Below are 27,805 nucleotides of genomic sequence, written 5' to 3'. Positions count from 1 at the left end.
TATCAATAAAATTACTTTTAATGAATGCCAGCATTTGACTCACTGGAAAAGACTCTGATGCTGGGAAAGATTTAAGGCAGGAGGAGAAGGGGTCAACAGAGGGTGAGATGGTTGGATGGCATCACCGACTTGATGGACATGAGTTTGAGCAAGCTCCAGGAGATGGTGATGGACAGGGAAGCCTGGCATGCTGCAGTCCATGGGCTCACAAATAATCGGACACAACCGAGCAACCAAGCTGAACTGCTGCTGCTGCTGCTGCTGCTAAGTCACTTCAGTCGTGTCCGACTCTGTGTGACCCCATAGATGGCAGCCACCAGGCTCCCCCATCCCTGGGATTCTCCAGGCAAGAACACTGGAGTGGGTTGCCATTTCCTTCTCCAATGCGTGAAAGTGAAAAGTGAAAGTGAAGTCACTCAGTCGTGTCTGACTCTTAGCGACCCCATGGCACTGCAGCCTACCAAGCTCCTCCATCCATGGGATTTTCCAGGCAAAGTACTGGAGTGGGGTGCCATTGCCTTCTCCAATGCTTAACTGCACTTGATGTAAATTGAGGCAGCTACTTACAGCAATTCTAGTTACTTAAAGACTGCCCTCATCAGCATTGTTACACTCCTCTGGAAATAATAAAATTTGAGTTGATCTTATGTAATGACCCCATAGGTCCCCACAAGCCTCCACTTTATTGAAGATAACAGTGTCTTTAAAATTCCTAAATCCAGTCTACTGTTCTCAACCATTACTTCAGCATAATGTAATGCAAGTTTGAAATTTTGAAATGCAATATAAATAGTGTCTCCCTTATTTTGGAAAAATGTATTTCTCTTAATATGGAAAGTTCAACACTTCTTGGAGAGTCACCATTGTTTCTAGATCTGAGAAGAATCTATGTCCCTAGATACCAACAATAATTAGTACTACTGGAAATTGTGCTATTGCAACCAGGAAAATATCATGTTTAATTTGACAAATAGAAAATCATAATTTCCTCAGAATTCACTACTGTGACATGGTAATCGGGTAAAGCCAAGTTAAAGTTCACCATATCACAGAATAATAGGACTGGCAAAAAAGATGTAATTGTATATCAAAAACATTCTGAATTACAATTAAAGAGAACACTATGAAAACTTGTTCATATAAATTACACATACAATTTACAAATCATACTGCTGCTTCTAAGTCGCTTCAGTCGTGTCCGACTCTGTGCAACCCCATGGACTGCAACCCACCAGGCTCCCCCGTCCCTGGGATTCTCCAGGCAAGAACACTGGAGTGGGTTGCCATTTCCTTCTCCAATGCATGAAAGTGAAAAGTGAAAGTGAAGTTGCTCAGTCGTGTCCGACTTAGCGACCCCATGGACTGCAGTCTACCAGGCTCCTCCATCCATGGGGTTTTCCAGGCAAGAGTACTGGACTGGGGTGCCATTGCCTTCTCCACAAATCATACTAATTTATTTTTAAAAAGAATGAATCAATTACTACAACCTAAGTTCTGTGTGTTTTATACATTAATGAGTAACAAAAATGCGCTGTTTTAAACATTACTGGACATGACTGAGTGACTGAACAACAACAACAGAGGAGTCACCCTTATGCCTGAGACATCTGATTGTTTCTGGAAGGTAATGTCTTGTTTTTTTGTCTCCACTCCTCTCCCTTCCCCACTGGCTTCTGAGGATCATTAGTAAATCAAATTTCTGGATTTGGCAAAAGAAAATAATGAACAAGGAGAGAGACACTGTGCCTGAAACTCCAGTGTCCTTTGCGCGCATTTAGCTAATCAATTTAATGAACAGGTGCAAGAATCAGGGTAATGGACAGAGCTCAAAAAGTCCTTTTTGGAGGATATTGGAAAATAAATCTTATATAAGCTATGAAATGACAGAGAATGGGGTAAAATGAGAAAACACCATAAGTATTGCTATGTGTTATAAATTAATTTTTTTTCATATTTTGAGATTGGCAAGCTAAACATTTAAATACTTTTTAAGAATACTCCTGGTAAAAAAAAAAAAAAAGAATACTCCTGGTGAGGAACAGGCCTTATAAGACTATCGTATATAATATCTGAAAGGATATTCTTTCCAACAACTAGCCATGTATAGTTCTGAAAAACCAAATTAGAAGCTGCAGGATGGGGCACCAATGTTGAAGAGCCACACACTTCTTTTCTAGAAGTAATAGAAACATTTTAAAGTAGTCACTAATTTATTAACCATTAAAAAATTAGCATATGAAATTAGCATAATAGAAACATTTTAAAGTAGTCACTAATTTATTAACCATTAAAAATTAGCATATGAAATTCATTAGCATATGAAATTTATTAACCATTAAAAAATTAACATATGAAATCCAATAAGTAAGACATCTGACAAAGTGCTGTAAGATAAGCTGGAGAAATAATTTTCTTCCATAATAAAGTTATGGAATGTATTAAATTAATTTAAAGGTATGTTGCATGTGTATTACTCAGTTCAGTTCTGTCACTCAGTCGTGTCCAACTCGTTGCCACTCCATGCACTACACCACGCCAGGCTTCCCTGTCCATCACCAATTCCTGGAGCTTGCTCAAACTCATGTCCATTGAGTCAGATTTGCCATCAACCATGTCATCCTCTGTTGTCCCCTTCTCCTCCTGCCCCAAATCTTGCCCAGCATCAGGGTCTTTTCCAGTGAGTCAGTTCTTTGCATCAGGTGGCCAAAGTATTGGAGTTTCAGTTTCAGCATCAGTCCCTCCAGTGAATATTCAGGACTGATTTCCTTTAGGATGAGCTGGTTGGATCTCCTTGCAGTCCAAGGGACTCTCAAGAGTCTTCTCCAACACCACAGTTCAAAAGCATCGATTCTTCGGTGCTCAGCTTTCTTTATAGTCCAATGCTCACATCCATACATGACTACTGGAAAAACCATAGCTTTGACTAGATGGACCTTTGTTAGCAAAGTATGTCTCTACTTTTTAATACGCTGTCTAGGTTGGTCCTAGCTTTTCTTCCAAGGAGCAAGCATCTTTTAATTTCATGCCTGCAGTCACCATCTGCAGTGATTTTGGAGCCCCCAAAATTAGTCTGTCACTGTTTCCATTGTTTCCCCATCTATTTGCCATGAAGTAATGGAACCGGATGCCATGATCTTCATTTTCTGAATGTTGAGTTTTAAGCCAACTTTTTCACTCTCCTCTTTCACTTTGATCAACAGGATCTTTAGTTCCTCTTTGCTTTCTGCCATAAGGGTCATGTCATCTGCGTATCTGAGGTTATTGATATTTCTCCTGGCAATCTTGATTCCAGCTTGTGCTTCTTCCAGCCCAGTATTTCTCATGATGTATTCTGTATATAAGTTAAATAAGCAGGGTGACCATATACAGCCTTGATGTACTCCTTTCCCCAATTTGGAACCAACCTGTTGTTCCATGTCCAGTTCTAACTGTTGCTTCCTGACCTGCATACAGATTTCTCAAGGGGCAGATCAAGTGGTCTGGTATTCCTGCCTCTTGAAGAATTTTCCACAGTTTATTATGATTCACACAGTCAAAGGCTTTGGCATAGTCAATAAAGCAGAAGTAGATGTTTTTCTGGAACTCTTGTTTTTCCTATGATCCAGCGGATGTTGGAAATTAGATCTCTGGTTCCTCTACCTTTTCTAAATCCAGCTTGAACATCTGGAAGTTCACAGTTCGTGTACTGTTGAAACCTGGCTTGGAGAACTTTGAGCATTACTTTGCTAGTGTGTGAGATGAGTGCAATTGTGCGGTAGATGGAGTATTCTTTGCCATTGCGTTTCTTTGGGATTTGAATGAAAACTGACCTTTTCCAGTCCTGTGGCACTGCTGAGTTTTCCAAATTTGCTGGCATATTGAGTGTAGCACTTTCACAGCATCATCTTTTAGGATTTGAAATAGCTCAACTGGAATTTCATCATTTCCACTAGCTTTGTTTGTAGTGATGCTTTCTAAGGCCCTCTTGACTTTGCATTCCAGGATGTCTAGCTCTAGGTAAGTGATCATACCATTGGGGTTATCTGAGTCATGAAGATCTTTCTTGTACAGTTCTTCTGTGTGTATTCTTGCCACCTCTTCTTAATATCTCCTGCTTCTGTTAGGTCCATACCATTTCTGTCCTGTATAGAGCCCATCTTTGCATGAAATGTTCCCTTGGTATCTCTAATTATCTTGAAGAGATCTCTAGTCTTTCCCATTCTGTTGTTTTCCTCTATTTCTTGGCTCTGATTGCTGAAGAAGGCTTTCTTATCTCTCCTTGCTATTCTTTGGAATTCTGCATTCAAATGGGTATATCTTTCCTTTTCTCCTTTGCCTTTCACTTCTCTTCTTTTCTCAGCTATTTGTAAGCCCTCCTCAGACAACAATTTTGCCTTTTTGAATTTCTTATCCTCAGGATGGTCTTGATCACAGCTTCCTATACAATGTCATGAAGCTCTGTCCATAGTTCTTCAGGCACTTTGTCTATCAGATCTAATCCCTTGAATCTATTGCTCACTTCCACTGTATAATCATAAGGCATTTGATTTAGGTCATACCTGAATGGTCTAGTGGTCTTCCCCACTTTCTTCAAGTTAAGTCTGAATTTGGCAATAAGGAGTTCATGATCTGGGCCACAGTCAGCTTCCAGTCTTGTTTTTGCTGACTGTATAGAGCTTCTCCATCTTTGGTTGCAAAGAATAGAATCAATCTGATTTCAGTATTGACCATCTGGTGATGTCCATATGTAGAGTTTTCTCTTGTGTTGTTGGAAAAGGATGTTTGCTACGACCAGTGTATTATCTCGCAAAACTCTGTTAGCCTTTGACCTGCTCCGTTTTGTACTCCAAGACCAAATTTGCCTGTTATTCCAGGTATCTCATGACTTCCTACTTTTGCATTCCAGTCCCCTATAATGAAAAGGACATCTTTTGGGGTGTTAGTTCTAGAAAGTCTAGAAAGTCTAGAAAGTCTAGAAAGTAGGTCATCATAGCACAGTTCAACTTCAGCTCCTTCAGCATTACTGGTTGGGGCATAGACTAGGAGTACTGTGATACTGAATGGTGTGCCTTGGAAACAAACAGAGATCATTCCGTCTTTTTTGAGATTGCATGCAAGTACTGCACAGACTCTTTTGTTGACCATAATGGCTACTCCATTTCTTCTAAGAGATTCTTGCCCACAGTAGTAGACATAATGGTCATCTGAGTTAAATTCACCCATTCCAGTCCATTTTAGTTCTGATTCTTAAAATGTCAACATCTACTCTTGCCATCTCCTGTTTGACCACTTCCAATTTGCCTTGATTCGTGTACCTAACATTCCAGGTTCCTATGTAACATTGCTCTTTACAGCATGAGACTTTACTTCCATCACCAGTCACATCCACAGCTAGGTGTTGTTTTTGCTTTGGCTCTGTCTCTTCATTCTTTCTGGAGTTATTTCTCCACTGATCTCCAGTAGCATATTGGGCATGTATTGACCTGGGGAGTTCATCTTTCAGTGTCCTATCTTTTTGCCTTCTCATACTGTTCATGGGGTTCTCAAGGCAAGAATACTGAAGTGGTTTGCCATTCCCTTCTCCAGTGAACCACATTTTGTCAGAACTCTCCACCATGACCCATCCATCTTTGATGGCCTTAGATGGCATGGCTCATAGTTTTATTGTGTTAGATAAGGCTTTGGTCCAGTTTGTAACATGTGTTTTGCAAACTTTAATCAAATGCAAAATTATTTAATGAAATATATAGTTTTTAGAAATAACTATTATTGGTATCATATGTAAGATTACTTTATTAATATGTGAATTAAATTCCTTATTAATATAGTATATAAACATTCTTTATTTTTTAAATATTTAGAAGTCAGTGGGAAAAGGACAACAGAAGCAACAGGCTTCTAATCTGTTTTATATATGTAGGAGTATTTTTCCTTTAAGTGAATAACATGTGAGTAGTGTTATGTTTTTAACTTTAAAAATTAACAGTGATAAAATTAAATGCAATAAATTGCATAGCTTTTTATTGCACTAGATAAAATAAATTAAATCTTTTTGTAGGTTGAAAAGAGAGATATTTAGTAGAAAATAAAGTCCTAAAAACTTAACACAGCAAAAAAGACAAGAAATGTTGTTTAGGACAAAAAATGCAGATGATAGAACTCCAAAGTTAAAAGGATAAGGAACCAGAGTGGATTAAGTAATTTAGCCACATATATTATAAAAATGAAATAAGTTAATGTTCTATTATTTATTTTATTTTTATAACAAGTATAGTTGATTTACAATATTATATTAGTTTCAGGTGTACATAGTTGTTCAATATTTTTGTATATTATACTCTGTTCCACGCCAGTCAGAATGCGATCCAAATGTCTACAAGCAATAAATGCTGGAGAGGGTGTGGAGAAAAGGGAACTCTCTTACACTGTTGGTGGGAATGCAAACTAGTACAACCACTATGGAGAACAGTGTGGAGATTCCTTAAAAAACTGGAAATAGAACTGCCATATGATCCAGCAATCCCACTGCTGGGCATACACACTGAGGAAACCAGAAGGGAAAGAGACACATGTACCCCAATGTTCATTGCAGCACTGTTTATAATAGCCAGGACATGGAAGCAACCTAGATGTCCATCAGCAGATGAATGGATAAGAAAGCAGTGGTACATATACACAATGGAGTATTACTCAGCCATTAAAAAGAATACATTTGAATCAGTTCTAATGAGATGGATGAAACTGGAACCTATTATACAGAGTGAAGTAAGCCAGAAAGAAGAACACCAATACAGTATACTAACGCATATATATGGAATTTAGAAAGATGGTAACAATAACCCTGTGTACAAGACTGCAAAAGAGACACCGATGTATAGATCAGTCTTATGGACTCTGTGGGAGAGGGCGAGGGTGGGGAGATTTGGGAGAATAGCATTGAAACATGTATAATATCATGTATGAAACGAGTCGCCAGTCCAGGTTTGATGCACGGTACTGGATGCTTGGGGCTGGTGCACTGGGACGACCCAGAGGGAGGGTAGGGGAGGGAGGAGAGAGGAGGGTTCAGGATGGGGAACGCGGGTATACCTGTGGCAGATTCATTTTGATATTTGGCAAAACTAATACAATATTGTAAAGTTTAAAAATAAAATAAAATTTAAAAAATATATACATATATCCCCCCCAAAAAATAAAAAAATAAACATAAAATAAAAAAATCAGACCCCCCCAAAAAAATAATGGCTGTATTTCCCCGTGCTCTACAATATACCCTTCTAGCTTATTTATTTTATACATAGTAGTTTGTACCTCTTAGTCTTAGTCTTAGTCTATCTTGTCTTTCCCCATTTCTCTCTCCTTATTGGTAATCACTAGTAGTTTTGTTCTTGCCTGGAGAATCCCATGGACAGAGGAGCCTGGTGGGCTGCCATCTATGGGGTTGCACAGAGTCGGACACAACTGAAGCGACTTAACAGCAGCAGCAGTAGTTTTCTACGCTGAAAATCTGTTTCTATTTTGTTACATTAATTCATTTTTTGTTTTTTATATTTTCTATAGAAGTAACAGTATGCAGTATTTGTCTTCCTCTTTCGGACTTATGTCACTAAACATAATATCCTCTAGGACCATCCATATTGTTGCAAATGGCAGGACTTCATTCCTTTTTATGACTAATGTTCCATTGTGTATATATTATATATGTATCAGTTCAGTTCAGTTCAGTGGCTCAGTCGTGACCGACTCTTTGCGACCCCATGAATCGCAGCACGCCAGGCCTTCCTGTCCAACACAAACTCCTGGAGTTCACTGAGACTCAAGTCCACTGAGCCAGTGATGCCATCCGGCCATCTCATCCTCTGTCGTCCCCTTCTCCTCCTGCCCCCAATCCCTCCCAGCATCAGAGTCTTTTCCAATGAGTCAGCTCTTTGCATGAAGTGGCCAAAGTACTGGAGTTTCAGCTTTAGCATCATTCCCTCCAAAGAAATCCCAGGGCTGATCTCCTTCAGAATGGACTGGTTGGATTTCCTTGCAGTCCAAGGGAATCTCAAGAGTCTTCTCCAACACCACAGTTCAAAAGCATCAATTCTTCGGCGCTCAGCCTTCTTCACAGTCCAACTCTCACATTCATACATGACCACAGGAAAAACCATAGCCTTGAATAGACGGACCTTTTTTGGCAAAGCAATGTCTCTGCTTTTGAATATGCTATCTACGTTGGTCATAACTTTCTTTCCAAGGAGTAAGTGTCTTTTAATTTCATGGCTGCAATCACTATCTGCAGTGATTTTGGAGCCCAGAAAAATAAAGTCTGACACTGTTTCCACTGTTTCCCCATCTATTTCCCATGAAGTGATGGGACCAGATGCCATGATCTTCATTTTCTGAATGTTGAGCTTTAAGCCAACTTTTTCACTCTCCACTTCCACCTTCATCAAGAGGCTTTTTAGTTCCTCTTCACTTTCTGCCATAAGGGTGGTGTCATCTGCATATCTGAGGTTATTGATATTTCTCCTGGCAATCTTGATTCCAGCTTGTGTTTCTTCCAGTCCAGTGTTTCTCATGATGTACTCTGCAGATAAGTTAAATAAGCAGGGTGACAATATACAGCCTTGACGTACTCCTTTTCCTATTTGGAACCAGTCTGTTGTTCCATGTCCAGTTCTAACTGTTCCTTCCTGACCTGCATACAGATTTCTCAAAAGGCAGATCAGGTGGTCTGGTATTCCCATCTCTTTCAGAATTTTCCACAGTTTATTGTGATCCACACAGTCAAAGGCTTTGGCATAGTCAATAAAGCAGAAATAGATGTTTTTCTGGAACTCTCTTGCTTTTTCCATGATCCAGCGGATGTTGGCAATTTGATCTCTGCTTCTTCTGCCTTTTCTAAAACCAGCTTGAACATCAGGAAGTTCACAGTTCACGTATTGCTGAAGCCTGGCTTGGAGAATTTTGAGCATTACTTTACTAGCACGTGAGATGACTGCAATTGTGTGGTAGTCTGAGCATTCTTTGGCATTGCTTTTCTTTGGGATTGGAATGAAAACTGACCTTTTCCAGTCCTGTGGCCACTGCTGAGTGTTCCAAATTTGCTGGCATATTGAGTGCAGCACTTTCACAGCATCATCTTTCAGGATTTGAAATAGCTCAACTGAAATTCCATCACCTCCACTAGCTTTGTTCATAGTGATGCTTTCTAAGGCCCACTGGACTTCACATTCCAGGATGTCTGGCTCTAGGTGAGTGATCACACCATTGTGATTATCTGGGTCGTGAAGATCTTTTTTGTACAGTTCTGTGTATTCTTGCCACCTCTTCTTAATATCTTCTGCTTCTAAAGCACCTTCTTTAACCATTTATCTGTTGTTGGACACTTAAGTTGCTTTCTTATCTTGGGTACTGTAAATAATGCTGGTGTGAACATTGGAGTGCATGTATCTTTTTAAATTGGAGTTTTTGTTATTGTTGAGTTGTGTGTTATTTATCTGTTTTGGATATTTTATGCTGATATATGATTTGCAAACATTTCCCCCCATTTAGTAGGTTGTGTTTTTTGTTGATGTTGGCCTTTGATGTGCAGAAGCTTCTTAATTTGATGCAGTTCTATTCATTTATTTTTGCTTTTGATTTCCTTTCCCAAGAAGATATACACAGAAAGATATTACTAAGATTCATGTCAAAGAGCATACTGTCTATGTTGCTTCTAGGAGTTTTATGGGTTCACTTTCTATGAATGTAGGAGTCTCTAACTGATTTCGAGTTGTTTTTGTATAAGGTGTGAGAAGATGGTTTAGTTTCATTATTTTGCATGTGGCCATCTTGTTTCCCAACATCTTTTATTGGAGAAACTATTCTTTCTCCATTTTATATTTTTTGCTCCTTTGTTGTAAATTAATTGTAGAAGTATGGGTTTATCTCTGGGCTCTCTCTTCTCTTTCATATCTGTTTGTGTCTATTTCTCTGCCAATATATAGCTTTGTATTATTATTTGAAATCATGGAGTGTGTAGGAAATAGCAGTTCATTTGGAAAGATTGTATTTGTTGTAGGGGAGACTGTTGAGAGACTTTTCCAAAATCAAAAGATGAGGGGAGAAGAGGAAGGAATCTAAAGGTGAGAGCACAATATATTCAATTTAAACTCCATGGTAACTCTGTAAATGTAAGGGTTCATTTGAATCCATACTGGATCTGCATCTGTGACTTTAATTCTTATTTTGTTTTTCTTATTATAGGCATACATACCAACCTGCCTCAGGGAGCCCTGCCCAGCCCCTTCCACTTGACCCTTGGTCTAAGGTGTTTTGTTTGGCTAACAGGGGGATAGCTTGACCCTGCCCACTGTCTATGGGGTCGCACAGAGTCGGACATGACTGAAGCGACTTAGCAGCAGCAGCAGCAGCCCACTGTGAAGGGCTATAAAGAAGTGAAGCTAACATATTTCCTGCTGGAAGCTTGCCATTCTAGGAGTATTTGCAAGAATTAAATGGTCTTTTTGTTTCCTCATTTCCACCCATCTCTGAAAAGAACCCAACATTCAGGCCCTGACAAGATGGTTATTTTCAGGCACTAGCCTGCCATCTTCTCAGTAAGCTAACTTTCCAAATAAAGTCCCAGTTTATCAAGGCTCAGTCTCATTCAGAGGATCTGCAAACAATCCAGTTGCTGTGGTCCAGTTCTCATCTGGAAAAACCTAGAGCAGTGTTTGTTTGTTTGGAGATCTCTACTTAGCTCTAGGTTCAGAATTTGGTTTTGGTTCTTGATTCTCCAAGTCAATGAAATATTTGCACCTTCAGTAGAATGAATCTGAAAGCCTAGGGTTTTGCCTCGGATAAGGGGTAAGACAGATGGTGGGGAGGAAATGGCAATGGAGTGGGGAGCAGAATAGAGGAGTATTTATTTACATACAACATCAACATCACCCACTCCATACTTAAAGAGGATTGAGATAGGACACTAAGGATTGACATTACCCATTTCATTCATATCTACTGGGATACCTGTTTCATTACCAAGAGACTAGCCTGCCTTATTCTTGGAGCCATCTTGTTTTTGAAGATGTGTTCCTGAGTGAAAAACCTGAGTAAAAGATGGGGGAGATACAGCTTAAAGTGGGGGCAAAGAATGTTTGAGTCACAATGAGCTATTTCTCATTTATCTTTGAAATTATGACTTGATTAATCTTTTTCCAAAATGATCAACAGAACCTACCCCAAATCAAAGGGATTAATCACCCAGCTTATTTAATTTAGATGCAGAGTACATCATAAGATGTACTGGCTGGATGAATCAAAACCTGGAATCAAGGTTGCCAATAGAAATATCAGCAACCTCAGATATACCTCATAGATACAGATGATACCACCCTAATGGCAGAGGGCAAAGAGGAACTAAAGAGCCTCTTGATCAGGGTGAAACAAGAGAGTGAAAAAAGTTGGCTTAAAACTTAACGCTCAAAAAACTAAGATCATGGCATCTGGTCCCATCACTTTAAGGCAAATAGATGTGGGGGAAATGAAAACAGGGACAGACTTCATTTTCTTGGGCTCCAAAATCACTGCAGACAGTGACTGCAGCCACAAAATTAAAAGATGCTTGCTCCTTGGAAGAAAAGCTATGACAAACCTAGACAGCATATTAAAAAGCAGAGGCATCATTTTGCTGATAAAGGTTCATCTAGTCAAAGCTATAGTTTTTCCAGTAGTCATGTATGGATGTGAAAGTTGGACCATAAAGAAAACTGAGTGCCAAAGAATTGATGCTTTCAAATTGTAGTGCTGGAGAAGACTCTTGAGAGCCCCTTGGACAGCAAGGAGATCAAACCAGTCAATCCTAAAGGAAATCAGTCCTGGATATTCTTTGGAAGGACTGATGCTGAAGCTGACGCTCCAAAACTTTCGCCATCTGATGTGAAGAATCAACTCATTGGAAAAGGCTCTGATGCTGAGAAAGATTGAGGGAAGGAGGATTATGGAGCGACAGAGGATGAGATGGTTGGATGGCATCATCAACTCAATGGACATGCGTCTGAGCAAACGCCGGGAGATAGTGTGCCGCAGTCCATGGGGTCACAAAGAGTGGGTCGCAACTAAGCAACTCAACAAAATTATCCCTGATAGTGTGGTAGACTGGCAAATTATGCTGTTGAAATGAATTAAACTTGGGCTTCATCTTGACTCTGTCATTTGCTAACTATATATTCACTGGTGTCTACTTAAATTAGCCTGATTCCTCTTATGAAAACACTGATGAATTGTAATGAGAATTAACAGAAAAATTCAAGCAAAGTAATTTGGTACATTGCTTAGTAATAATAAAGTTGCAAAAAATATAATTCCATTATTTTTCTCAAAATTTTTACAGCTTGATGATAAAAATCTGAGATAAGTAAAATAAAATCACAAAGCAGAAAGCAAAGCAGCCTGGCCTTGAAGGGGAGCAAAGTATGTTACCCCAAAATATGCCTATAGGCATAAGAATTATTCTGAGCTTATAGGGGTTTAGATAATAGAATTGTTTTAGATTATTTGTTGGCTGAACGAAGAGGAGTCTGTGCCATCACAAATATCTCCTGTTATACAAATATCTCCTGTTATACCTGGTTTAATACCTCTGCTATTAAAGAAATACAAATACAAGTAAAGAACTAACAAGATACTTGATGAGATTAATGTCTCTTTAGGTACATTCTTTGATTTATTTGGTACAAAATGATTTGGTTCATAGGGGCCCTGGCTAAAATGCATATTTATGCCTCTTGATATTATCTTCTAATAGCCATTATTTTAATCTCTGCTTCAATAGCTTTATAAACCCTGCAATAGTCCAATTGTTCTCCTCAGTGAAGACAACCATATTTCAGCATTTTGCAGTCTTTTAGCTACTCTAAATGTACTTACACCTTCCTTCTATGAAAGCACAGGAGAAGAAACAGTTGCCTTTTCCTGCATTTCAGATAATTGGTGATGCCACCAGCCTGATAACCAACTCTGCAGATTTACTACCTCAGGTCTATGTGTTATGTGAGATAATAATTAAAAGTAAAGCCAGTTAAAATGGGTTTTCTAACAGAAAACATCTTAATTCAGATATTCACACCACTCACTTTTCTGCATTATTTTTCAGAATACTGATCTCAAACAAAATGAGACAAGTCATTTCTTTATCTTGAAGAACAAAGCGAGAGTAAAGCTACAACCCTAGCATCAAACAAAATTTACACCAAATGTATACATAATGCAGATATGACTATCAGCTTATCAAATTCCTATAAGACGATAACCTGTTTCACACATAATCAACATATGCATAAAATAAATTTTGACTACGGTTGAAAACAAAATAATAGTTGCTTCTGACTGTGGAGAAATTGTGTTCAAATTACCATTACTCTGAAATGAGCTTCTGAATCTACTGTCTACTCTTTAGATTTGACTTACATTTAAAGCTGACTCTTAGCAAAACCCACCATCTGCCTCTCCAATGTAGTCACCTTTCTCAGAACCTATCCAACTCCTTTATACAACTGAAGTCTATGGAATTTATAGATAAATGCTGATTTACAATTATAGTTCCACAATGTTCTATGCAAGAGTTAAAAAAATGCTAAAAAAGAAAAGTAAAAAATTACTTTTCTAGCTTGTTTTTCATCATATATTTTTGATAAGTCTGTTTCAATCATTACAGCTTGTTTTTAGTTTTTGATATCACCTTTTACATATTTAAATTTTTATTACACAAAATATTCAAAAATGCCTCAAGTTAAAATATTAAATAAGATTTATTTGGAAAAGTCCAGCTTTCATCTTTGTCCCCTTCAACTTATCCCCTCATTCTGCTTTAAAGGCAACATTAAAAAAATCCTTCCTTTGTCTCTATTTATGAATTTAAGTAGATGATATGTAGATAGATTGAATGAATGGGTTTAGTTACACGTTCCTATTATCCTCTTCTACCTTATTAAACAAAATGCTGTGTATGGTACACACATTTCTGTACATACTGAATTTTGGAGATTACTCCATAGCAAGACAGTCTCATTTTTTTTCTAAAAATGCAGAGTATTCCACTGTTGGATGTACATCACTTTATTCATATAACCCCTTTTGTTTCCCAGCAAGGTCTCTGATTTCTGCTAAGACCCATATGGGATTTCCCTGTGACAGACAGTAAGTTTGTAACAGAAACTGGAGGGCTTCAGAAATGCATGTTATTGACTTGTGGCTTTGTCCTGATAGACTTCTGAGAACTATTTATGGTGAAGAATGCATCCCAGCCAAAGAACCAGCACATCAATGATGTTTATTGGAGAGACAGAAAAAGATTGAAGTATTATAGCCCACTATCAGTATAACAAAAAATATAGTTCAAGAAGTACTCTAGTTTATATACTTTCTTTTAAAAAATCAGTGAAAAAAAGACAAGAGCATGATTACAAAAATGTTGAGGGCATCACATCCTTACAAGTTACCTGCATTTCTTACATTTGTTGTCCCAATTCTGTATCCAATAGTGTATAGAAACTTGTCTTTGAAAATGCAGATATGTAGAGGACCATCATGAAATGGGTTCATTAAGGGCTTTCTCAGGAAAATGGGTTCATTAAGGGCTAGCTTGGGAAAACATGTCTAATAACAGAATGCAGAAAACTCAAGAGAAAAAGTAAGAAAGGAAACTTTCTAGATCTACAGGTGACCAAAATTCAGGAATATAAATAAAAACGTTATTGTTGTGTGATGTAATCTTCCCTTTATCTTTTCTTTGACTTCTTTCTTTGAAGATGTATGAAGCAGATGATTTTCACTCCGTATTTATTTGAGAGAACACATTATAAAGTAAAATGAACAGATGAGCTCATGAAACAGAAGTTGAAAACAAAGGGAACCAAGGAAGAAAGAACATAAGGTACTGGAATCAATATTGAGAACTTCCAGGTCAAAGGCTGAGGGCAGCAGGGTGGGGGTGACTGAGAAAACCATCGAGGACAGTTTTTAAGGGGTCACTGAGCCAGGAGCAAATGAGATCCTGAGAAAGTACTTCATTGTGGAAGAGTTAGCACTAAGCAGGAAACCTTTCCATGCTGTGAAGAAGCTGGGACAGAAGGTTCTTCCTTGAGTGTGACCATCTTCACTTCAGCTCAGGAGCCCTGCAAGAAACAGAGGAGAGGGTTGTTTCCAGACATAACTCTACAGGGGAATGTTAATGTTACTATTAAAGCATTACAGTTAGAAGGGGAAAATATTCTTAAGTTTCCTGAGCCAAAGCTACTTTAGAGCACAAGCCTTTTATTTAGTTAAGAGAAGAAGCTTTAGTGTAAACTGCGTGATGAGAAGTCAGATCCAAAGTCTTTCATTATTTCTGCCTCTGTCTTGTTTCCTTTACCATCTGTTCCAGGGAGACTAAACACAATTCTAAAAGATAAAGAGCGTACCTGTTGGCTGAAGTGTAGGGCGTCCTAAGAGAGACAAAAGAAGATATATACTTAAAAGATATAGAGGTTGATCCATCCCCAAAACACAATGTCCCAAGCCCCAGGGCCCCACCAGAGATTCTCCTAACACATCATCTGATGCCAGGGTTTATACGAGGGCAAACACTGAGAACCTGTGACCCATGAAATTTCTCTCATACCAATCCAATGCAATTAAGTCAGTCTTATTGTCTCTTCCTGCATTTGTCCCAGGATCTCCACCCCAAATCCCCATGCCTGTTAACCTTTCCTTATCTCTACAAGCCACAGTCTCTTATGTTTCACCCATAAGTAACCATGGACTACAGATTTCTGGATCTCCAGGATATTAAAGTCAGTTAGGGAAATAAGCTTTAGACGAGGCCATTGATACACAGAGAACTAACTTGAGCAAAACCATATGTCTTCCTCCAAAAGTCAGTGGGGAGGCTCAGCTGTCCAAAGAACAAGCTCCTTACCTTTCTGATTCCTGAAGTAGATGAAGAGCCCCACGGCAAGGAAGAGCAGACCCAGAACGAAGCCCCCGACTCCACTCATCATCTTGCTCTGAGCAGAGTCAGACCGTGCCCCTGAGAAAAGAAGCCAGTTTTAGTCATTTTTATCCCAAATTCTCTTCTCTAATTGTGATGCTGAAATTGTGAACTATGGGAATGAGGAAAGAAGGCTACCCCGGAAGAATCAGAATAATTGGACATTTCTGGAAAAGAGATTAAAAAATCACATTGAGTAGCTACAAGGTTCAGACAGTGAACTTATTTAAATATCACAGCCATGCTATTAGGTCACATGACTTCAACATCTAATGGATGAGGAGCCAAAGGACTCAATGAGGTTAAGTAGCTTGTCTAGGGTGACAGATGTAATAAAAAGCATAGCTGAGGTTGGACTCCACTCATGTCAAGCACATCCGTACATTGTAGAGGGTGCATCTCTTTTCAGATCACAGTGAAGAACTCAGAGCAACAGTGTCAGAAGCCCAATCTGAGGTAGGGGACTGGTGCCCAGGGCCATGTAGTGTCCATGACTTGTGAAATCACAGGAAGCTCAGAACAGGAACACCTCTTTTCTCCTTGTCCGGCAGAAGTGCCTCCCCAGGGGGTGTAGGTATTTGGAGAAACTATCCCAGGATATCTGTAAACTATCAAAGGATTTCTATCATAGGCTATCTCAGGGCTCCCCCAATAACCTCAGCTGAAGAACAGAAGAACAAGGAGCAAATGATCACATGGTGTAGGGAGAGGAGACACTCAGGGGACACCCAGGGGAAAGCAAGCCCCCTCCACGGTGGGTGAGGAACGTATGAGATAGAGAGCTTCTCACTCCATTCTACTGTGATAGGGCTTGTCTGGCTGGGGTGCTCCACTTGGCAGGTGTAGACCTCTCCACTCTGAGGAACTGTTTCAAGCATCACCATGGTCTGGAAGGTCCAGTCTCCATTCTGGATCAGGCCTGTGGAGATCACCCCAGCCTCCTCTTCATGGCCATTCCGGAACCACCTGACTTCAATGTTGCCTGGGTAGAAACCGTTCACAGAGCAGACCAGGAGGTTGTGATGCTGCAGGGGCTGGGTCTTTGCAGGATACACAGTCACTATAGGTTCCACTAGGAGAGAAAAGGTGGAGGGAATCAGTGAGGACAACAGAGTAAATCTCCTTGGTTAGCTGCCTTTCAGCTCCCACTCTAAAGTTCCAGACTGCAGCCTTGGGTAGGCCTCCCTCATAGCTGGCCCAGTGAGGAATTAGTGCCATGAGCTTTATCTTTAACATTTACACACTGGACCATTAGTTTGAAAGATGTTAAGAAAATGTGTGTTTTCTCATGCAGTGAAATAGTTATTCATTGTTGAATTAAAGTGTTTACACATCTTTGCAAGGCATATAGCATATTAATTAAAAGCATAATTTCTGAAGCCAGACTGCCTGGGTTCAAATCCAGGTTCTACTCCTTACTGATTGACCCTGGGAGAATTTTTACATTCCTCTGTGTCTTGACTTTCTCATCTATAAAGAAGGATAATAGTACTAACTTATCTCTTAGCATTCATTAGTGATGATTAATATATCTAAAGTATGTAACACAATAACAGGAATTTACCCTATAATATATGTTAGCTATTATTATCCTTGTTTAATTCAAAGCCATGTGGATAAATTGGGGGAAAGCAGTAAGATAGGTGTGGAGAGAAAGGATGAAATCCTGGGAAAGCTCTCTCAAGGCACTCATATCTTAGAATATCTCAGAAATGGTTCTACCCTATGAAAGATGAATGTGATTGTACTCTGTGAGTTAAATCTCAAGAAAAGGGTGAGTCCTGAAGGAGAGGAAAAGCCATTAATTTTTTTAAAATGTATATAAATTATTACATACCACTGATCTCCTTTGCAACCCATCTCCTTTGCAAAACAAGCATACTTACTATTGGAACTATTATTATTTTACATTCTTCTTTCTTTTTAAGCTCATATTTGAGTTCAAGAGAGGATGGGAGACTCATTAATATGTATGCTAAGTGCCTGATATAATCCCTAAAGCTAACGGGTTCATAAAAAAATGAAATCTGAGGAAAAGACATTTTTACAATATCATAAAATGAAAGATTTAAGATTACTCTAAAGCATCTTTTCCAACCACAACACTGTAAGATTAGAAATCAATTACAGGGAAAAAAAAAAAACTGTAAAAAACACAAACACATGGAGGCTAAACAGTATGCTACTGAATAATCAATGGATTAATGAAGAAATTAAAGAAGAAATAAAAAAATACCTAGAAACAAATGACAAGGCAAATGCAACAATCCACAGCCTGTGAGACACAGCAAGAGTGTTTCTAAGAGGGAAGTTTATAGCAGTACAATCTTAACTCATAAACAAGAAAGATCCCAAATAAACAACCCAGCCTTACAACTTTAGAGAAAGAAGAACAAACAAAATGCAAAGTTAGTGGAAGGAAAGAAATCATAAAGATCAGAACAGAAATAAATGAGATAGGGATGAAGAAAACAATAGCAAAGGTCAATGAAATTGAAAGCTGATTCTTGAGAAGATAAGTAAAATTAATAAACTTGTGGCCAGATTCAATCAAGAAAAAAAAAGGGGGGAGAGAGGAGTTAAATCAGTAAAATTAGAAAACAAGAAGTTACAACAGACACCACAAAATGCAAAGGATCATAAGAGACTACTACAAGCAACCATACACCAATAAAATGGACAACCTGGAAGAAATGGACAAATTCTTAACCTCCCTCCTGTATCCTTCCCCAACACCTTCCCTCCCTCCAGGCCCACTCAGACCCCAGGGCACTGTTCCCATCACACACACTCTTCTCTTCGTCCCACTTCACACACACACACTCCCCTCAACAGTCACTGACAAATTCACACACTGTCTCTCCAACAACAGACTCTCACAGGAACCCCGACTTCTACTTGCTCACATCCTACATGTTAGTACTTACCCTGGACTCAGTCTACCTCTGTCTCCCGCCCTGTCTCTCTCTGTCTCTCCCGTCTCACAATTACACATTGACAAAATCACAGTGTCTGCTGACAACAGGCTCTCACAGGAACCCTCCTAACTTGTACCCACTCACAGTCGTACACACTCGACCCAGAGTGAGTGAAGTATCTCTGTTTCTGTCTGTCTGTCTCTGTCTCTCTCTCTCCTACTCTCTCTCTCTCTCTCTCTCACACACACACACACACACACACACACACTGCTCCACACTGGCCGCCCACGCCCGCGCTCACCTCGCCGCTGCACAGTGAAACTCTCACCGACCCCGTAGTTGTATCTGCAGTACGTGTCCACCGCGGCCCGCTCGTCCTCCAGGATCTCCTTCTGGCTGTTCCACTGCTCGGCGTCCTGCCGCCCCAGCTCGGTCAACGCCCGGAACTCGCCCCAGTCGCTGTCGAAGCGCACGGTCTCTTCTCCATTAGTGTAGTATCTGTCCAGGAACCGCACCCGCTCGGTCCCGTTGAAGAAATGACACTCGCTCTTAGAATACTCCAGGAAATGTGCTGCAGAGAGAGGATAGATCTGGTCACAGGAGCGGATTCCTGGGGAGAGGCTAATGAGGAATGGAGGGCGGGGCGACACCCACCAATGCGGGACGCCCAGGCTCAGTTGGGGCCGCTAGGACTAGCCCTAACCCGCCTCGGTGGCTCCACCGGCACCCCAACTACCAGCACGCCTTGGGTTCTTTCATCTTCGCTCAACAGACGGAGGCTGCGGAAGGCTTGGGGAAATCTCTCTTATCCAAGCCTTTCCCGACCTAGTCCAGCTTCCACGCTTGGCTGGAGCCCTCTAGGCCTGAGTCCTCTAAGCCTGAGGATTTGCCGCACCACCACCTCTTCCTAGAATCCTCCACCAGAAAACCAGCGCTCCCCCGTCATCCTACAGCTCTTTTAACAGTTCCTTGAACATGTTCACCTCATTTTGCAAATGTTAGGTTGGGGCTGACCTTACCACAGGCCTGTGCTACTCTCTGAGAATCCAAAGAAACAAAAACAGACATGTCCCCTCCGATCATGGAGCTTAAATTTTAGTGAAAATGATAGACAAAACTAAACCATAAAAGAATTTATACAAGAGTGAGAAATATCAGAAGTGTTAGACTTCTGTAACGATTATAGGATGACCTGAATTACATTAGGTGCCAAAAAGTGGTCTCTAAGAGTGACATTTAAATAACATGAAAGGCTAAGTTGGCATGCACTGAGGGAGGAAACTGGGTGTGTGCATATGTTTAGGGTAAAAGGGAGACGCGTTTCAGGTGTCTGTATTTTGTACATTAATACCATGTACAAAAGCTTGGAAGAAGTGACGGACTTCTTTAAAGAACTAGAAAAAATATTTCATTGAAGTGCAGAGAGTGAGAGGGAGGAGGTAAAAGACTATACTGGAGAAATCAAGTACTTGGGCCAGTAACTTAAAAGTCCTGTAGGTGATGTTAGGATTTTGACTTTATACTATATGTAAGGAGAACTACTGAGGAGCGTTAAGGAAATTAAAACCATAACCCTAATACAGTGCTACAACCTCTTTTCTGCATTTTCAAATTAAGAAAGCTCAGAAAAACAGATTTTTTAAAAACTGGTAACAAATCTCAATTGGCAAATCTGACTTGATGAGTTAAGGGGTCAAATATGACTCTGAGGGTTGGGGTGGGGTCTGTTCGGCACATGGTAGGCTGTTTACCAGCATCCCTTACCCCTACACAGTGGATGTCAGAAGAAACCCTCAGTGTAACAACCAAAAATGGCTCCAGATATTTCCAGATGTTTAGGAGTCAAGGAGTAGGGGTAAGGAGTGGTGGTTCGTCACCAGCTGAGCTCCATCAGTATAAACCATCTGAAAAAATCTACGGTGCAAAAACCATTGTTAATTTTGGAGCAGCTGAGAATTACATTGAAAGTTTTGCCAATAGTCTGTCTTGGTCCTACATCAAATCTATACTTTTTAAGAATCCAGCCCCAGTGGAGAGCTACTTTTCCAGTAAAACACATTTATTCAGTACGAAGCCTTCTTTGTTTCCCTCACCAACAAATTACAAAGTCATGTAATTTATCCTTCACATCATCTTCCTTCTTATTTCTCTGCCACTGGCCCACTACTTGTCTATAGTATAGGAGTAAACTACAGTCACAGACATTTTATTCCCATTCAAAGCCCCAAATAATTCCTTTTCTAACTTTGTCTCCTACTCCCAATAATACCAGTAGGCATTAAATTATCAGCCTTGGTCATACAAAGAATTCTTATTTCTGTAGTCAAGTCCCACTGAAAAGGAAGAAAGTAAGGGAGAAAGTGACCTCATTTAGACAATTAACAAGAAATGAGCAATTCCCCAGACTCTGAGAAGAGACTTTCACTTATAAATGATAAGTGCACTGTGAATCAGATCAAGTCTATCTTAATATTCAGAAATTCTCTAATATCTTCTTGTCAGTGACAAAGTTAAAAAATAAAACTGTGTGAAGTCAATTTTTTTATGGTAGCTTATATGGTTAGGACTGTTACTGCAATTCATGTGCCCAATTTAAGGTTGCCAATTTGGTAAATAAAAATATAGGTTTCCCAGTTAAATTTGTATTTCAGAAATTATTGTTGTTTAGCTGAAATTTAAATTTAACTGCATCCTGTGTTATATTTGGCAACCTTAGCCCAACTTGCTAACAAAATTTCAGAAGGAGTACTTCTTTTTCTTCTTCTTCACATGCCCATGACAGCCTGCACATACACTATGAACCCATATGAAACTTGTAAAATAAATGCAAAATTAATGAATATTCCTCCTATTTATTGCTTCTAGCAGTCTTTCTAGTGTTGTTCATAAGTACTCAATAAATACATTGCCATTTTAATTTTTATAAACCCTATGAATGTAAGCTCACAAGATCTACTTGTTTACTTTCTAAAGCAAGTGATATCTTCATCATCATTTGGCAATTGTCTTCAATTAATGTTATCACTAATTACCATTTTGAGCACAAAAGAGCAGAAACATTGCTTTCTATAAAATAATAATGTATATATGAATCCAACACAGAGTATGCTGACATAAAAGAAAAGGAATTTCCATAAACTCGATTTCACACTATATAATCTGGGCTCTAGCAGCAACTATGTGACTGGGTAAATTATTGAAACTTTTTGAATATTAGATTCCATAGATATATTTTAATTGCTACAGATTTGATAGGACAGTTATAAACTTATGGACCTGGTACATAACAATTATGAAGTGTTTTGATGTTCCATGCTGATAGAGATTGGGTTGTTTTGTTTATTACTCCATCCTCATCAGCGAGGGGAAAAACTGTTGTACTCTAGGTCACTAATAAATATAAGGTTGTATAAATCAATAGCTTTTTCCATAACCAGTCACCCCTGCATACATACAAGGGCATTCTAGTGTTTTTTGCTGGTGACTGAACCTCTCTGGTTCTCAAGTCCTCTCAGCGTTTCTTCAGGTTCTTTTATTCTTATACTTTAGGTCCAGCTTACTCTCCGATTCTAGGGCACAGTCTCCCCCTGATTTAAGCTACTCAAATGTGGCATCTGTAATCCATTCCTCACTTCTTCAGCTCTCATTCTTTCTTCAAAGGGTCCAATCTAGTTCCTGTCTTGTACGTTCTGTTGACTGTAAACAAGTCCGCCAAACCCAGTGTTGATTTCTTTGTCATGTTCTCACTTGACCCTCCTTAGTCAAACTCATCACAACTGCCACTCCTTCCCTTCTTGAAAAATCTATTTTCTTCACTTGCATGCATCACATTCTCTTGGTTTTCCCCAACATCAACAGTACCCCTTCCCAGGCTCTTTTACAGACTCACAAGCCCTTGGCCCTCTAGACATGGCCCTTGCTCTCTTTTTCTGATCTACACATAATCTCTCCTTCCCCTACTTTCTTATATTTTAACATAGTGCATATGTCAGTGACCCTGACACTCATACCTTCGGCTCTGGCCTCCTCTTGAATTTCAATTTGATGTTTTCGATTGACTTCTTGAAGGCTCCACATACGTGTTAATACATTATTTCAAACTTAAAATAAACAAAACTTATTCTTCTATCCACCCACTTCAAATTATTTCCTTCCAAAACTTTTCCTATTTCAATAAACAGCACCACCAAGTGCTTTCCTAGGTGCTGTGCTATTCTCAAGTCATGTCTGACTCTTTGCAACCCCATGGACTGTAGCCCACCAGGCTCCTCTGTTCATGGAATTCCCCAGGCAAGAATACTGGAGTCATTATCATTTCCTCCTCCAGGGGACCTTCCTGATGTAAGGATCAAACCCGCATCTCTTACATCTCCTACATCACCTGCATTTGCAGGCAGATTCTTTAACACTAGCGCCACCTGGGAAGCAATCCCTCAGTAGCATTCACATATCTTATTAAAGAAAATTTAAATGTTTTACCACAGCTATCAGGTCCTAATATGATTTGTCCCCTGACTTCATCTTCAACCTCATCTTATTCCACATGCCAACTTGCTTTCTATGCTTCAGCCACTTTCTTGCCTTCTTTTTTGTCCCTTTAGAAAATCAAATATCTTCCTCACTTCATTCTTTCCCTGTTCCCTTACATCCTTCACATGACTGGCTTTCCATCATCAAAATTTCCATATTTCAACTAAATGTCATTTTTACTAGCCACCTGAACTGAAATCAGGTGGCAATTCTCTTTGTTCCATGACCCTGACATACTTTTTTTCAGAGCACTTATTTGTCTCTGAAATGTTTTTTCTTTGTTAAAGTTTATTGGGTTGTTGTCTTTCTCTCCTGTCTCCATGATAGCAGGGGTCTTTTCTTCCTTATTCAAATAGAATTTTCTGGGCCTAGAACAGAGCCCAATATATAACAGCTGTTCAGAAAAAAAAAAAAATTTTTGGTCTAAACAAATAAACCCTGAGTTTTGGAAGCTGATTTTTGTGGGGATCTTGGAAAGCATCCAGAAGGGGCTCCAGCTCCAACACTTTTATTCTGATGACACATTAAATTCCTTCTACCTTCTATGACAAATTCAGACAAATTTCCTCTTTCTCCTCCCACTAGTTGTAAGAAACTTTCAAAGTTAAGTAAAAGGTGATTTTTAAGAAAGAGAGAAATTTTCACTAAATTTCATCTCATCTAATGGACTATATAGTGCTGATGGTCTGTGTAAACTTGGGGATTTTCAATAATGGTGATGACATAACTGGAAAAGGAGTAGGGAATAACTGGAAAGATTTATGAACATGAATAATTAAGGAACAGAGACTACATGATAAATGAAGCTATGAAATTTGAGGCCAAGACCTCAATAGGCCAATGAACCCCCTTGACTCGCTTTTTGACTTTCAACACTATGGGATGGAAACAACCTTCATACTCTGTACCCTGCTTAGGGTTTATGGTTTGAACAACATGAAATTGCTGATAATTGATTGCTACTGACTTACAAAAACAGAATTTTATACAATTTGTCCTCCACTAGTTAAATCCCTTCTCATGGGTTCAGGGCAGAGAATGGGGAGACGTAGGAGAAATTGATTGTGCAGAAAGATTCAAAATAGATTCGTGATGAATACTAACCTATGTCAGGTTTTCAGAATATATGTGAATTCTTTAAGTGTCATAGAACATTCCATAAGGTGCTCCTTATCTATACAGTCATTCCAAGTACTAAGAATCTCTGCTTAAGCTTTAGGGTGCTTTCCACAGAATAGAGAGAAAACCAACCCCAACTTTTGTCAGAGGATTTCACAGGTACATAATCCTTATAAACACTGGAGCTCAGGAGAAAGGGAATGGCTTAATGGGAAGAGACCTTTTGATATATTCTTACATGCTAAGGAGAGACAGCATAGGTCCTATTGAGGACACAACACAGGATCTTCTAGGAGAGATCTTTCTAATTCCTTTTGAATCCACAGAAAATTTTTGGTGAAACTTTCCCTTTTTTTGGCATGCATGCTAAATTGCTTCAGTCCTGTCTGTCCCTTTGCAACCCCATGGACTGTAGCCCATCAAGCTCTTCCATCCATGGGATTCTCCAGGCAAGAATACTGGAGTGGGTTGCCATTCCTTCTCCAGGGGATCTTCCCGATCCAGGGATCAAACCCCATCTCTTATGTTTCTTGCTTTGGCAGGCAGGTTCTTTACCCCTAGCACCATACGGAAGCCCTTTTTCGGCATAACTGGTGGCTAAAACCATAAAGAGTCTGCCTGTAATGTGGGAGACCCAGGTTCAATCCCTGGGTCATGAGATCCCCTGGAGATGAAAATGGCTACCCACTCCAGTATTCTTACCTGGAGAATCCCACGGACAGAAGAGCCTGGTGGGCTATAGTCCATGTGATCACAAAGAGTCGGACATGACTGAGTTAGTAACACACACACACTATAAATAAAGGAAACTACTATATGAGGAATTATTTTGACATTCTTATTTATAAATCTTAAGACCCTAAGAGAATTGAATGCAAGGCTGGATAGGTTTTACTGGAGGAGAGTTGAAAAGAAATGGTTCATATATATGGCGACAACTTATACAACTCTCATTAAGTGGGGAAGCACCCAGGCTCCTTTACTATGGCAAGAACTAAGGATCCATATGATAAAGATAGGTGGTCAGTAAGAATATATCACAATTTTTAAGGGACCTGGCCTGGATATAGTGACAAACTCCGTTCCTCCCCAGCCCCCAACCCCCTGATAGGTCACCATCCAAGGTATATACTTACGTTGGATCTCCCTGGCCCAGGCCAGGGGAGGGCACAGCACCATCAGCATCACTATCAGAGCTGCCATCCAGGAGCCTCCAGAGAAATACAGGCACACCATGCCGGAGAACAGCAGAGGATAGAGAGTGAGAGGAGCAGGCAAGTCCCTCTCAAATGGGTACTGTGACCCTCCTCCACCCACATCCCAAATAATACCGACCAAGGAACTCATTTGCTCCTGGATTGGGTGAGCCCGGTCTAGGCAACCAATCAACATCAGAGGCAAATAGCATCATCAGTTGCTGGTCAGAGATTCAATATGAAGGTCCTCGTCTGAAACGTAGAATTTTCTCTACTAAAAGGATTGTTTTAATTTAGTACTTTAAAGATTTGACCCTGTTGCATCTGAAATATTTTAACTGGGCCCCTATTGTGATCTAGCTTTGTGCTGGTCAGTGATGGTCACACACTTGTTTCTTTAGGAGCATTCATTCCTCTCACTTGGAAACAGAGCTGTTTTGACAAATGTATGTGAGTGTGTTAGGAGATAAGGGAGTGGAGAGAAAATGATTGCAAGCAAAGACCTTAAATCTTGTCCTACTTGCACCATAACTTAGTGGTGCAGATTTTGGAAAATTACTTAAACTCTCATAATTGAAAAGAAGTCACTTCAGTCTTCCAGGAATTTCAGTACTGCATGTGCTATGATTCTGTGAACACCTCAAGAAACAGTATCTCTGGTAACAGATGATGTTACAGAATTATCATTGTTGATTGGAGACTATATAGTCTGTACTTCCTAACAGGTAGGGGTGTCTCTGATAAACAAAAGGAAATTTAAAGTTAGTCAATAATTAACCTGAATGAAAAGATCTTTCACATTTGTTCCTGATGCTGTCACTGAGTTTAGTGGCATCGCCAGAATATTCATCTAACTGTGCTGTGTCAAACTATCCACCTCTTTACTAAAAGTACAAATACTGGTCTAATTATTTTTCAAAATTCCACTTAGATTTTCCACTAGCAAATTCCCAAGTGATTTCAGGTGTATGTCTGCAATGTTGTCTGTTTTACTCACAATACACAATAAAATATTTCAGCAGTTATTTCGCTAGTACTCCATCCTTATAAACAAGTTTGTATCCACACAAAGTAAGCTTATTAATAATGATTCTCCCTCAGTGGGAAAGGACATTTCTTCCTACGTGGTGTACAATTTTTCAATACTGTAGAGCAATTTTGAGAACACTGAAGCAAATGACCCTCAATAATTATTGCTAGCATCCACTTTTAAGTCATATGTTCATTCCATATGTTACACAAGCAAGGTAAAGGAGGAAAACTTGGTGCTATTTAATACCCATCCAGAGATGCTAAAGGTGGTCCAGGTGCAGAAACGCTTGTCAGTCTCTGTAGTTCAGGATTTGGAATCTGACCTTGAAAAATACTTTCAGAGAGGAGTTCAGTAAACTGTTAAAATAAGAATGAAGTGGCCAGTTAATTTAAAAAATCATCTAAACCATGCCTACATCAATAACAAGAGAAAAATGCTTTTTAATAATCATAGCAGGACATAACATAATGACTATTCAAAATATTAAGCTTCTCTAGGAATGACAAATACTTGTTGTTTTTTACTGAATAAAAATTCTAAGCTATGGGAAACGCAAAAGCATGACAAGAATCACTCCTACCGGATTGTTTCTGCCATCCAAGCAAAATACATAGCAGTTGGTTTATTTTCCTTTCAGAACAGGAATGAAACACCAGGAGTGTTTAGCTGTCTATAATTCCTTCAATGCTACTGCTTTTCTTAATTACAATATCTCTAGTCTTGACAGTGTTCTTTTCATCTATTATATGATCTTATAGCTATGTGACTTCACACCATCCAAAACAATTTCTTGTTATGTTCCTGTATGAACAATTCACTGGAGTGTATACCTAGATAGGATTCTAAGGGTATCTCTGTTTGCCCCTTTCTATTAATTAAGATAGCGATTCAAAGTGTTAAGTGAATTGTAAAACTCTAGATAGTTTAGAGAAGACTCTTGAGAGTCCCTTGGACAGCAAGGACATCCAACCGGTCAATCCTAAAGGAAATCAGTCCTGAATATTCACTGGAAGGACTGATGCTGAAGTTGAAG

General features: G+C 39.4%; 1 protein-coding gene across 2 annotated transcripts in view; it reads right to left on the bottom strand.

Moving 5' to 3' along the window:
- LOC147346982 (DLA class II histocompatibility antigen, DR-1 beta chain-like) overlaps positions 1-25,843 on the bottom strand; it is a 54,215-nt gene extending 28,372 nt beyond the window's left edge. Inside the window, exons 1-6 of one of the 2 annotated variants that reach the window (XM_086370785.1) lie at positions 25,680-25,843; positions 19,196-19,465; positions 16,767-17,048; positions 15,905-16,015; positions 15,408-15,431; positions 14,259-15,122 (exon numbers count right to left, since the gene is read on the bottom strand). In XM_086370785.1, the coding sequence (XP_086226911.1) occupies positions 15,109-15,122; positions 15,408-15,431; positions 15,905-16,015; positions 16,767-17,048; positions 19,196-19,465; positions 25,680-25,779 (801 nt within the window). In that variant the 5' untranslated portion in view covers positions 25,780-25,843 and the 3' untranslated portion in view covers positions 14,259-15,108. Of the gene's footprint in view, positions 1-14,258; positions 15,123-15,407; positions 15,432-15,904; positions 16,016-16,766; positions 17,049-19,195; positions 19,466-25,679 lie in introns of those variants that run through there. The other variant, XM_086370786.1, reaches the window with a different exon arrangement.
- Between the last annotated feature and the right edge of the window lie 1,962 nt (positions 25,844-27,805).

This window comes from Bos grunniens, chromosome 23 (genome assembly GCF_055505025.1).
Source record: "Bos grunniens cultivar Pamir isolate PY7600 chromosome 23, Bosgru_T2T1.0, whole genome shotgun sequence".
Taxonomy (NCBI): domain Eukaryota; kingdom Metazoa; phylum Chordata; class Mammalia; order Artiodactyla; family Bovidae; genus Bos; species Bos grunniens.
The sequence above is the reverse complement of the archived record's forward strand: the minus strand, read 5'-3'. Positions and strand labels throughout refer to the sequence as shown.